Source organism: Equus caballus, chromosome 31 (genome assembly GCF_041296265.1).
Source record: "Equus caballus isolate H_3958 breed thoroughbred chromosome 31, TB-T2T, whole genome shotgun sequence".
In the NCBI taxonomy this organism is placed as follows: domain Eukaryota; kingdom Metazoa; phylum Chordata; class Mammalia; order Perissodactyla; family Equidae; genus Equus; species Equus caballus.
The window spans coordinates 17,113,587-17,127,102 of NC_091714.1; the positions used below are offsets into that span (position 1 = coordinate 17,113,587).

The following is a 13,516-nucleotide window of genomic DNA, read 5'->3' on the forward strand; positions in this document are numbered from 1 at the left end:
AAGAACAAACAAAGCAAAAATGGAAGTCAGCCATTCAAGCGTCTCTCATGCTACTCCAGAATGAAGTATGGAACCTAAAGGGCTGGAATTCTTTGTTTTTTAATTCTAACGAGAACATTCTTCAAGACCAAAAAATTAAGAGAAGTTATAACTTTTAGACCTAGGATCTTGCTAATACTATTTATTTTAAAATGATGACTTGAGTATTTAGAGTTCAAATAATTTTTTATAGTTGCATTCACAAAACTGGACAAAAATTTAGTCTTTTGCTTAGAGTATCTGTTAGCAATTGTTGAGTGGGTCAATCTCAACCCAAACTCTTTGGGAGAGAAAAGCATCATCTGTAGATATAATATACCTGGTCAGCTGATTTCATAAGGCAGCTTTATCAGCTCCAAAAGAAACCATTCGCTCAGCCAGGTGCAGCACTGTACCAGCCACTGCCAGTGAGAGGAAGGAAGGAGTAAAAACGCAGTCTAAAATAAGTTGTATGATATACAAATCATACCTCAATAAAGCTGTTAAAGTGAAAAAATAAAGCCACCAGAAAAGCCTAAAAGCTTCATATTTGAGGGGAATCTGAGTGGCAAAAATATTAAATACTCAAGTACTTTAGTGGTAAAGAAGTGTGACGTTTGCAACTAAATCTCAAATGATTCAAGAAAAAATATTACATATATAGAGGGAGAGAGAGAAAGAGGGAGTGAGAAAGCAAATGTGGAAAAATATCAATAACTTGTAATTCTGGGTGAAGAGATTCAAGAGTTCTTTGTACTATTCTTGCAATTTGCTTATAATAAAAATTAAGATAAAAAATTTTTTTAAGTTGTTAAAATAAATTTGAAGGGAAGGTAAATAAAGAGCTAAAATTTTCCAGGTAAGTGATGAATTAAGCAATTATCAGACAATATGCTTTTTTTAAAAACCTGAATTTTGTAAATTGTGCAAGAAAATATTTTAAAAATTACTTCTCCCACAAGCTGCCTTCATCATACAGCACTGAATTATCTGTTAAATGATAAATTATCAGTTCTGGTTCCTCTAAATATATTCTTCTAAGTAATTTAAGTACTAAAATTCTCACAGAACAGCTGTTACTTAAGTTCATGTAAGCATTAAAATATTTAATCTTCAAAGAGTTCACTTGCAAAGTGCTCTTTTCATAAATTAAACTCACTTGTGCTTTTTAAAATATGAAGATACTATTGTTGTTTTTCAAATAATTTACATTTTATTTACCTGTTGCAAGGCATTAAGGATATTGTAAATAAATATCCTTATTGCCCAACAACATAGTACCACATTTCCAAATATCCTCTCCATTTAAAAATTTTTTTCAAAAAGGAAAAGGATAAAAACTCCCAATAAACTGGGTGTAGAGGGAACGTACCTCAACATAACAAAGGCCATATATGACAAGCCCACAGCTAACATCATACTCAACGGTGAAAAGCTGAAAGCTTTTCCTCTAAGATCAGGAACAAGACAAGGATGCCCACTCTCGCCACTTTTATTCAACATAGCACTGGAAGTCCTAGCCAGAGCAATTAGGCAAGAAAAAGAAATAAAAGGCATCAAAATCGGAAAAAAAGAAGTAAAACTGTCTCTTTTTGCAGATGACATGATATTATATATAGAAAACTCTAAAGACTACCAAAAAAATGTTAGAACTAATAAACTAATTCAGTAAAGTTGCAGGATACAAAATCAATATAAAAAAATCAGTTGTGTTTCTATACACTAATAACGAACTATCAGAAAGCAATTAAGAAAACAATCCCATTTACAATTGTATCAAAAACAATAAAATACCTAGGAATAAATTAACCAAGAAGGTGAAAGATCTCTACACTGAAAACTACAAGCCATTAATGAAAGACATTGAAGAACACACAAATAAATGAAAAGAAATTCCGTGCTTATGGATTGGAAGAATTAATATTGTTAAAATATCCATGCTTCCCAAAGCAGTCTACTGATTCAATGAAATCCCTATCAAAATTCCCATGGCATTTTTTCACAGAAATAAAACAAACAGTCCTAAAATTTGTATAGAACCACAAAAGACCCCAAATAGCCAAAGCAATCTTTAGAAAGAAGAACAAGCTGTCATCACAATTTCTGATTTCAAACTCTATTACAAAGCTATAGTAATCAGAACAGTATGGTGCGGCAAAAAAACAGACACATAGGTCAATGGAAGAAAATAGAGAGCCCACAGATAAACTCACACATATACAATCAATAATTAAGGAGCCAAGAATGCACAAGGGGTAAAGGATAGTCTCGTCAATAAATGCTGTTGGAAAAACTGGATAGCCACATGCAAAAGAATGAAACTGAATCTCTATCTTACACTATACACAAAATTAACTCAAAATGGATTAAAGGCTTGAACCTAAGACCTGAAACCGTAAAACTCAACTTATTGTTGTAATCATTTTGTAAGATATACATAGATCAAATCATTATGTTGTACATCTAAAAAAATACAATGCTATATGTCAATTATATCTCACTAAAACTGGAAAAAATTATGTTGTAAAAAAGTGTTTAATGATGTGGAACCATGTTATTAAAGGATAAAAGGAGATTAAAAAATAGTGCTACTGTATGATCTCAGGATTACAAAAGAGATGTATATAGATCTATGGATAAAAGAGTGAAAAAATATCTACCAAAATGTTAACAATGGTTATCTCTGGGTTCTGAGATGATGGATGGTTTTTATTTTATTCTTTGTACTTTTTTCTATCTTTACAATGCACATGGCATTACTTTGGTAGTTAGGGACAGTATTCTTAAAGATAAATTGAAGGAAATGTACAGCAGTAAAAAAAAATAGTTAAGAAGAAGAAATTAAGTTTATAGACCTGAATTTTAAGGATGCCAAGGAAAACCAAAAGTTTGCTGCCAGTGCATGCATAACATTGTCACATCCTAAGACTCCAAAATCCATAAAACTTTCAACTTATTAATTTTTCCTAAAGTTCAAGCTTCTACATAACCACATCTTTCTTTATCTGACTGACATGCATGGCACATTTACAATAAAAAGGAGTATGTCCTAAATTTCTAGAAGGGCTCTTTAAAATTGCTATATATGTGCTAAACATATTCATTAGGTTAATAACTGTATATACTGATGATTTTATAATATATAATTGTACATAATTTATTAGGTTAATAACTCTAAGCTACTAACATTTAATATTGTATATTCTTTATCAAGAACAAATGAAAAGATGTAGCATCAGGAAATAACAATCAACATTCATGAATGTTTTCTAATTAATGGGTTTTCCAAGGTAATAAAAGCTTTGTACAATTCACTTTGTACAAAGTATTATGAGAGACATAAAAAGAATTCCAAAAGCAACAGAAGATATCCCTGCCTTTAAGGATATAAAATATGTCATAATGCTGTAACATATGTGAAGAAATTAAAACGGAACAATACAGAATGATACGGAACAGAGGATCAAACGGATACTCTAGGACCTCCACTGCCAATCCTAGAAATGCCCAACCAACTCATAACACCTCACTTCAAGGAGACACTGATAAAGCGTTTATGGAATGAGAACCCTGAAACATCCCTGTTTCACAACCCAGAGATGGACTTATTCCATTGACACTGTGGCTATTAAAAGCAAAAATAAAACTTACCAGAAGATTAACAAAATATTGATTTCTACATATAAAAAATACAAACTTAAAAAGTATTAAGAGTTTACGAAGCAACTAATACAATTCTTACAAGTCCATAGTCACGAAGCTCATACTACAGATTCCAGGTCTGTGGCCTCTACCTCTCCCCTTTGATTAACCCACCATAATCCAAGCATAAGGAGACATAAGTCTACAGTCATGTTTCAGGCTTCATCTGGCAACAGAATTCAGCATACCCACTGGTCCTCCTTTTTTCCATATAGTTTCTATCATACTCCTCAGAGCGCACGGCAACTAGTGTGGACCCCTCAGGAAGAGCAGGATGGGAAGCTGAGACAAGAAGAGTCATAGGAAAGGACTAGGATGAGGTGTTAAATTAACCCTGAAGAAAATCTGAAAGAACAGAAATCATCTAGCCCGGCAAGAAACTGACTAAGGAGCTTTTCAGATGATAATGCCCAAATGTGGGATGGGCACTTAGAAAACAGTAAGCGACTCGTCTCAACCACATTCCATCCTTATTACCGCTGCCTTAATTCAGGCCACCATCATTTCGCCCCTGACTGGCTACAACCACCTCCTGTTTCTGACTCTAGTTCTGTCCCTTAGCAATCTGCTCTATAACACAGCCAGAGTGATCATTCTGAAATGTGATTCTGATCACTTCCCTGCTTGGCTTCAGCACTTCAATTGCTCCCTACTGCCCTCAAGGCAGAGTCTAAACACACTACACTCTAACTGCCTGCTTGTCTGGTCTTTGGATTTTTTTGGTCTCCCACGTGACTGCAAGTTCCAGGAGAATGGTCAGTTTCAAATTCACAGCTGTGTACGCCCAGCCCTAGTACAGTCCGGACACAGTGGGAAAACACATGCTTGTTGAATTAATAAATGCATTAAAAAAGTCTTCACACTGAAAAATATTGAACAAATTTAACAACAGGACAAAGTTCCCAATAAAAATATTAAATGCAATCTAAAATAAACACATTTTTTTCTGTCAAGAACAGTTTTAGATTGGCCTGAAGGGGACAGAAATACAGCACACAAAAACTAGATGGCCTCTCAAATCTAGCCCGGACCAAAATTTTAAATGAAGCAGGGGTATGTGCTGCAGGAGGAGCACACGGGGAGGAGGAGGTGGAGAGAGTCATCTCAGACCACATCTGCCACAGGGCCCCTTCCCCTCTGACTTTCGGTTAAGTAAGTCTGGCCCACAGGATGCCCGGGCAGAGAGACGGGGCCAGGGCAAGAGAAAATTGAGGCGATTCATAGATCAGCTGCTTCCCTCTATCACGACAACCCCCATCAGGGACCACACTCCCTCCCCCACCCCCCATTTCCCTCTGCTGTCTCTGCTCCCATGGCTTCCAGTGAAATTTCTTCCTCCTTTTAAGGCCTAGAGTGGTAACAGCTTCCCACTATTCCCTGGGTGTCCCCGTTCCCTGATTATGTCAACATCCTTTACTGGTTCGCATAATCTTTCTCATATTTCTCTGAATACTCCTTTCATTAAAATCACTTCAAAATCCTAGCTAAGCATATTTTCTGTTTCCTGCCTGGACCCTGACTGATGGTTTATGAACACAAATAGAAATACAGCCATTCGCCAGATAATACTTCAACATTTTGGTCAACGACAGCCCACATATACAATGTGGTCCCATAAGATCAGTACCACAGAGCCTACGTGTGTAGGAGGCTGTACCATCTAGGTTTGTGTAAGTGCACTCTGTGATGTTCGCACGATGAGGAAATCACCTGACGACACATTTCTTAGAATGTATCCCTGTCGTTAAACAATGCATGACTGTGGCAGATTAACGTCTCCCCAGAATTTCAATTAACTGTTGATGTTTTACCCTTTCAAATATCTTATTGTCTAGTAATTTCTTTCAGTACAAAATTTTTTAATTGTGGCAGTTGTTTTTATCCAAGTTGGTTTCCAGATTTTGTTTCACTTTTATATTGTTTAAACTTCAAGATTTACAATCAAGTAATTGATTATCTTTATAATTAGAACTGCATCTTTGGATGTAGGCAAATGTGTTTGAACAAATACACAGCAAATCTACAATTAAAAAAATTAGAAAGTCCTCCTAGCATAACTAGAGAAAAGTTTCCAATGATGCAAACATGAAAAATTGCTTAATGTTTTAAAAAGCTTAAGACCAAAAAGAAAAATAAGCATATATACATTTAAATATTTGGTAAATGACTGAATAATTGCCCATAAATTTAAAAATTATTCTAAATTTAAAACAAATAGTTTTATCAGAGGTGGATCCAGGTGTTGTAGAGACCTAAAGCTTAGATAATTATATAATTCACCTGTTTGTGAAGGGGGGAAAAACAAAAGACTGAAAACAAGACTATGCTTATAACTTGAGGTATAAGGCCAGGTAGGACCCTACACCAGTGAGGGTCCGGAAGCTGAAGTTTCATTAGCTTAACGGTAAATCCACTTCTAGTTATAAAAACAAAAGGCCTTTTTGTAATTCCTTCATCACTAAATTATAGGTAGAATGTTCGATACTAACATTTATTATATATGAAGAGAAAAACAAAACTTATTAATGAAAATTTGAACTCTTGACCTCAAATTCCAGTAATTTTAGTGATGTTTGCCCCTTTTATACAATAGGAATCATACAATTATGTAATGGTATAACCATACTAGAAGCAAAGTGAAGGAAGGTCATAATTACTTGTTAATAACTATATCTGATTCTAATTGACAAGACTGTTATCTTTTTATATTATTTTTTTAAGAAGTGGCTGAGGGAGTGACATCAGCATCATGGCGGAGTGAGCTCTCCCCATAAACTCTCCCCTGTAAGATATAATGAAAAGGACATTCATATTCCAACAGGGGACATCCACACAATACAAATGATGTCTGAGAGACCCACATAGCCATATGTTGGAAGGTGGAGGTACTGGAGACCCCCTCCCCACAAGGAACCGGAACGAGGTGCGAGAATTCTTCTCTTCCTCCCTGAAGGGCAGCAACCCAGGGACGGCACATGACTCTGAGGAAAGGGGGGAGGGAATAGCCCTCCATGAGAACACCATCCCTCTCCAAGGTCCCTCACAGCCCAGGGGAAAGCCCCCACACAGAGGTGACTAGCTATCGCAGGGGCATCTTCAGGAAGTTAACACCCAAGGAGAGCAGAGCAAGGGCAGAGTGAGAAGTCCCTGCGATTGTGCAAGAGAAAGAAAGTGCCCCTCACCCCAACCCGGCACCCCATAGAGTACCTGGGAGCTGTGAAGAGGATTACAGTGGGCTCAGAATAAACAGCTCTTGACCCCCACCCAGAGGCGGCAGGTGTAAGTGGCAATCAAATACTACCACAATGCAGAAGCACAAATACATGCCGCCTACCAGTATGAAAAAATACATCAAATCTCCAGACCAGAAGGAAAATGACAAGTACCCAGAAATCAATCCTGAAGGCACAGAAATCTGTAATCTAAATGACAGAGAATTCAAAATAGTTATCATAAAAAGAACTCCATGAGTTCTAAGAAAATGCAGATAGTTCAATGAATTCAGGACCTACTTCACAAAAGAGATTGCAACTATAAAGAAGAACCAATCAGAAATATTGGAGATGAAAAACACAATGGATGAGATAAAAAAGGATACGGATTCTCTGAACAATAGAGCTGATATTATGGAGGAATGAATCAGCAATACTGAGGACAGAAATACAGAAACGTTCCAGATGAAGGTGGAAAGACAACTAAGACTAAAAAGAAAGGAAGAAATTCCCCAAGAAATATCCAATTCAATTAGGAAATGCAACATAAGGATTATAGGCATTCCAGAGGGAGAAGAGAAGGAAAATGGTGCAGAAAGCTTGTGCAAAGAAACAATAGCAGAGAACTTCCCAAATCTGGGCAAGTAGCTAGAAATCCATTGATAGAGACCAACAGATCCCCTAACCATATCAATGTAAAAAGACCTACTGCAAGGCATATAGTAGTGACACTGGCAAAAGTGAATGACAAAGAAAAAATACTAAGGGCAGCAAGGCAGAGAAAAATAACTTGCAAAGCAACCCCTATCAGGCTTTCAGTAGATTTCTCAGCAAAAACCTTAGAGGCTAGGAGAGAGTGGAATGATATATGCAAATCTTGGAAAGACAAAAACCTTCAGCCAAGAACACTCTATCCAGCAAAAGTATCCTTCAGATATGATGGAGAAATAAAAACTTTCCCAGATAAACAAAAGCTAAGGGAGTTCATCACCACAAAACCTCCCTCCCCTTACAAGAAATCCTCAAGAAGGCCCTCATGCCTTAACAAACAAGAGAAATTGCAAATAAGCAATCTCAAAATACACCTGACAGATTTAGAAAAAGAAGAACAAACAAGGCCCAAAGTCAGCAGAAGGAGGGAAACAATAAAAATCAGAGCAGAAATAAATGAAATTGAAACAAAAAAGACAGTAGAAAGGATCAATGAAACAAAGAGCTAGTTCTTTGAGAAGATACACAAAACTGACAAACCCTTGCTCAGACTCACAAAGAAAAAAAGAGAGAAAGTGCAAATAAATAAAATTAGAAATGAAAGAGGAGAAATTACAATAGATATCACAGAAATATAAAAGATTATAAGAGAATACTATAAAAACTATACGGCAACAAATTGGACAACCTAGAAGAAATGGATAAATTCTTAGACTGTTACAACCTCCCAAAGTTGAATCAAGAAGAAACAGATACTCTGAACAGACCAATCACAAGTAAAGACATTGAAACAGTAATCAAAAACGTCCCAAAAAATAAAAGTCCAAGACCAGATGGCTTCCCCAGAGAATTCTACCAAATATTCAAAAAAGACTTAAGACTTATCCTTCTCAAACTACTCAAAAAAATTAGGGAAGATGGAGCACTTCCTAACACATTCTACAAGGCCAACATCACCCTGATACCAAAGCCTGACAAGGACAACACAAAAAAGGAAAACTACAGGCCAATATCGCTGATGAACATACATGCAAAAATCCTCAACAAAATACTGGCAAATCAATTACAGCAATACATCAAAAAGATCATACACCATGATCAAGTGGCATTTATATAAGGGACACAGGGATGGTTCAACATCCACATATCAATCAATGTGATACACTACACTAAAAAAATGAGGAATAAAAACCACATGATCACCTCAATAGACAAAGAGAAAGCATTTGACAAAATCCAACCTCGATCTATGATAAAAACTCTTAACAAAATGGGGATAGAAAGAAAGTACCTCAACATAATAAAAGCCATATATGACAAAGCCACAGCCAACATCATACTCAATGGGGGAAAACTGAGCACCATCCATCCCTCTGAGAATAAGAACAAGACAAGAGTGCCCACTCTCACCACTCTTATTCAACATTGGAGGTTTTGGCCAGAGCAATTAGGCAAGAAAAAGGAGTAAAAGGAATCCAAATAGGAAATGAAGAAGTGAAACACTCAGTGTTTGCAGACATGATTTTATATATGCTAAAGAATCCACCAGAAAACTATCAGAAATAATCAACAACTACAGTAAAGTTATAGGGTACAAAATCAACTTACAAAAATCAGTTGCATTTCTATACTCTAATAAAGAACAAAAAGAGAACTCAAGAATACAATCCCATTTACAATCGCAACAAAAAGAATAACATATCTAGGAAAAAATTTAACCAAGGAGGCAAAAGACCTATACAATGAAAATTACAAGGCTTTGCTGAAAGAAATGGATGATCACATAAAGAGGTGGAAAGACATTCCATGTACATGGATTGGAAGAATAAACATAGTTAAAATGTCCATTCTACCTAAAGCAATCTACAGATTCAATGCCATCCTAATCAGAATCCCAATGACATTCTTTACAGAATTAGAACAAAGAATCCTAAACTTCATATGGGGCAACAAAAGACCCCGAATTGCTAAAGCAATCCTGAGAAAAAAGAACAAAACGAGAGGCATCACAATCCCTGACTTCAAAACTTACTACAAAGCTACAGGAATCAAAACAGCATGGTACTGGTACAAAAACAGGTGCACAGATCCATGGAACAGAATTGAAAGCCCAGAAATAAAACCACACATCTATGGACAGCTTATCTTCGACAAAGGAGCTGAAGGCCTACAATGGAGAAAAGAAAGTCTTTTCAACAAATGGTGCTGGGAAAACTGGACAACCACATGTAAAAGAATGAAAATTGACCATTCTTTTTCACCATTCACCAAAATAAACTCAAAATGGATCAAAGACCTAAAGCTGAGACCTGAAACCATAAGGCTTCTAGAAGAAAATGTAGGCAGTACACTCTTTGACATCAGTATTAAAAGGATCTTTTCAGACACCATGTCTTCTCAGACAAGGGAAACAAGAGAAAGAATAAACAAATGGGACTTCATCAGACTAAAGAGCTTCTTCAAGGCAAATGAAAACAGGATTGAAACAAAAAAACAACCCAGTAACTGGGAAAAAATATTTGCAAGTCATATATCTGACAAAGGCTTAATATCCATAATATATAAAGAACTCTCACAACTCAACAACAAAAAATCAAACAACCCACTCAAAAAATGGGCTGGAGACATGAAAAGACATTTCTCCAAAGAAGATATACGGATGGCCAACAGGCACATGAAAAGATGCTCATCATCGCTGATCATCAGGGAAATGCAAATCAAAACTACACTAAGATATCACCTTACACCCATTAGAATGACAAAAATAACTAAAACAAATAGTAACAAATGTTGGGGAGGTTGTGGAGAAAAAGGAACCCTCATACACAGCTGGTGGGAAGGCAAACTGGTGCAGCCACTATGGAAAACAGTATGGAAATTCCTCAAAAAATTAAAAATAGAACTACCATATGATCCAGCTATTCCACTACTGGGTATCTATCCAGAGAGCTTGAAGTCAGCAATTCCAAAAGTCCTATGCACCCCAATGTTTACCGCAGCATTATTTACAATAGCCAAGACATGGAAGCAACCTAAGTGCCCATCAACCGATGACTGGATAAAGAAGATGTGGTATACATATACAATGGAATACTACTCAGCCATAAAAAAGAACAAAATCGTCCCATTTGCAACAACATGGATGGACCTTGAGGGAATTATGTTAAGTGAAATAAGCCAGATAGAAAAGGACAATCTCTGTATGAATCCACTCATATGAGGACTTTAAACCTGTGGACAAAGAGAACAGATTAGTGGCTACCAGGGGAAGGTGGGGTGGGGGGTGGGCACAAAGGGTGAAGTGGTGCACCTACAACACGACTGACAGACAATAATACACAACTGAAACTTTACAAGATTGTAACCTATCATTAACTCAATAAAAAATAATAATAATACTCAGTTTTGAACAAAACTGAGTTAGATTCATTACCATTTTTGTAATTAAACATTCATTCAAAAGGTTTACTCTTTCCCAAAAATAAAATATTAAACTTATAATCACCATTTTAATTATTAAGAAAATAATGACCTTAAAATAAGTAACTTTGCCAAATAAAAATAGATTCTAAAACAAAGAAACTGTAAAGACTTTCTTATTTTGGCATTTAAATTCAAGTAGTCTTAGCTAATGTAACTCTTACTTATTGATCTCCCTCATTCCCTCTGGACGGAGTGGGGAGGAGGAGGAGGAAGAGAAGAACAAGAGAAATTTTGGCTTCTAACAAAATACTCCGATTATGCTGAGACATAAAACAAAAGTGGGCATTACATGAGCCATGCTGTGCTGAAGATTGTGCTGCATGCTATTGGTCCTTTGGGTGGGTTTGTGAGACCTGGGCACTCACTGGGTAGCTTAGTGAACCCCTCTCCTCCCCTCCCCAGGGGCTTAGGTAGAGGAGCTTAAAAACTGGTGGCCTGTTCTAGAGAACGGTGGGAAGTTTACTCCTTACAGCAGCTCTGAAGCAGCAGCCTAATGTAAGGCAGGCACAGGCTGTCAGCCATCTGGGAATCTGACTGAAAGAGAGAAAGCAAGCTGAGAGGAAGAATGTCCTCTCTGGGATTCTGACACCTTTGAAAACTGGGACATGAGTATCTTTACCCTTCTTTAAAACAACAGTACAACAGACAGGGAACAGGGCAGAATGTGACAGCCCCTTCTCTGCCGACCAAAGCCGCTGTTTCCATGACCATACAGCAGCTATGAAAATAAGTGGTAAATATAGACAGAGTGGCCAATAATAAAATATCCTTAGAAAGTACTGAACTGTGGCTGGAAGCCTCTTCAGGAGAAAAAAGAAAAAAAAATCTGTGTGCCAACCAAGTCTCACCCCCTTTTCCCAAAAAAAAAAAAATGAGTTAAATCAAAAGAAGGGCAGACCATGCAAGATTTTTCCACATTTTTAATGTAGTGAATTTCTGATGTTAAAATGGAGAAGCATAAAGGTGACAACCAAAAAGGCAGCCCTGTGGTGTAATGTCTTAAAATTCACACCCTTTCACCTTGCAGGTGTGGAAGAAGAAAGAGCAGAAGAGAAAATCACTTCCACCTGGACCACTGCTTTTCCTTATCTGTTAAAGGCACGTATATCACTCCCATCAGAGGTTTCATTTTGATACTGCCATCCTGTAGCTTGTCGTACTGCTCCAACATCTGGTTTCCACCTGCAGGACCAACTGGCAATATCAATCTTCCACCTGGCTTTAACTGGTCTAACAGCTAAAAGAAAAAGGAAAACACATACACACTGAGTTACAGGCTTTACACTAACAGTCGTTTTGCATCACTATAAACAGTTTTCACCATCCATGGGCAGAAAGCAGAAATGTACTCTACTTAGCACATACATACTATGATTGTTAAACTTATTAATCAATTATCCACTTACTCATCTACCTATGGACCTCCCTACTAAATTACAAGTTCTTTGATGATAAGGACTGTGTCTTATCCATCTTTGTACCCCAAGCATCTACCATAGTACCTGGTACAACCACAGTGCTCAAAATTTTTGAGTGAACCACGTAATGCAGAACTATCCTCTTGGGTAGGAAGGCCAAAGGCAGAGCAGAAAATTCTAATGCCTAGATGCCTGTTTTGAATCTCTGTGGGCTAGAAGGAGGAAGAGGGGAGAGGAAGTGTAGAAAATCAGCAAGGAATCCCTATCCTATTACTGTAGCATCCAGGGTATGCTGAACCAAAGATAAGAAAACCTTGGTTTTATGACTGAATACAGGATTACTGGCACCATGAAAGGGAAGGCGGGGCTAGAGTCCCTGCAGCAGTAGAACGTGATGCCCCTGTCAGTGGAGAAACAAGACCACTCAGTGAGGGCCCCTGCAGTCAGAGAGCTTTGAAATCACGTTACCATTTTTGTGTGGAGATCACCACTCATCAAAAACAATAAGGAAGAAAACTTACTTTGATAGAATTATCCTAACTAAAATTTTGGTTGTCTACAAGTCTATTTTATTTTCCATTTTAATTTTTACCAAAGCAATATTGGCAAGCATCCTTTGAGTTGTTTTCCTAAAAGTCAAGGTCTATAATGAAAAACAGCAGACTTCTCCCCACCCCAATCTGACTCCCTAAATCCAGTCATTTTAAATCCTTTTAGCTGTGTCTTCTAGTATTTTTTTTGTAGTGCTTATTTCTAAAGTGTCTTTTATTTTTTTTAATTGAAATATAACTAATATATATTAGTTTTAGGTGTACGACATAATGATTTGATACACGTACATATTGCAAAATGATTACCACAATAAGTTCAATTAACATCTATCACCACACAGTTACAATTTTTTTTCTTGTAATGAGAACTTTTAAGATCTACTGTCTTAGCAACTTTCAAATACACAATACAGTATTGTGA

General features: G+C 36.8%; 1 protein-coding gene across 8 annotated transcripts in view; it reads right to left on the reverse strand.

Moving 5' to 3' along the window:
* Positions 1 to 13,516, reverse strand: part of PCMT1 (protein-L-isoaspartate (D-aspartate) O-methyltransferase) — a 53,113-nt gene that overhangs the window by 933 nt on the left and 38,664 nt on the right. The window contains exons 7-9 of one of the 8 annotated variants that reach the window (XR_002805218.2): positions 12,194 to 12,363; positions 1,391 to 1,534; positions 359 to 440 (exon numbers count right to left, since the gene is read on the reverse strand). Coding sequence is in view for 4 of the 8 variants with exons in the window: in XM_014738211.3 (XP_014593697.2) it covers positions 1,391 to 1,534; positions 12,194 to 12,363 (314 nt within the window). In the remaining 4 variants the exon portion in view is untranslated. Of the gene's footprint in view, positions 1 to 358; positions 441 to 1,390; positions 1,535 to 12,138; positions 12,364 to 13,516 lie in introns of all 8 variants that reach the window. The other 7 variants (XR_011434407.1, XR_002805219.2, XR_011434406.1 and 4 more) reach the window with 7 other exon arrangements.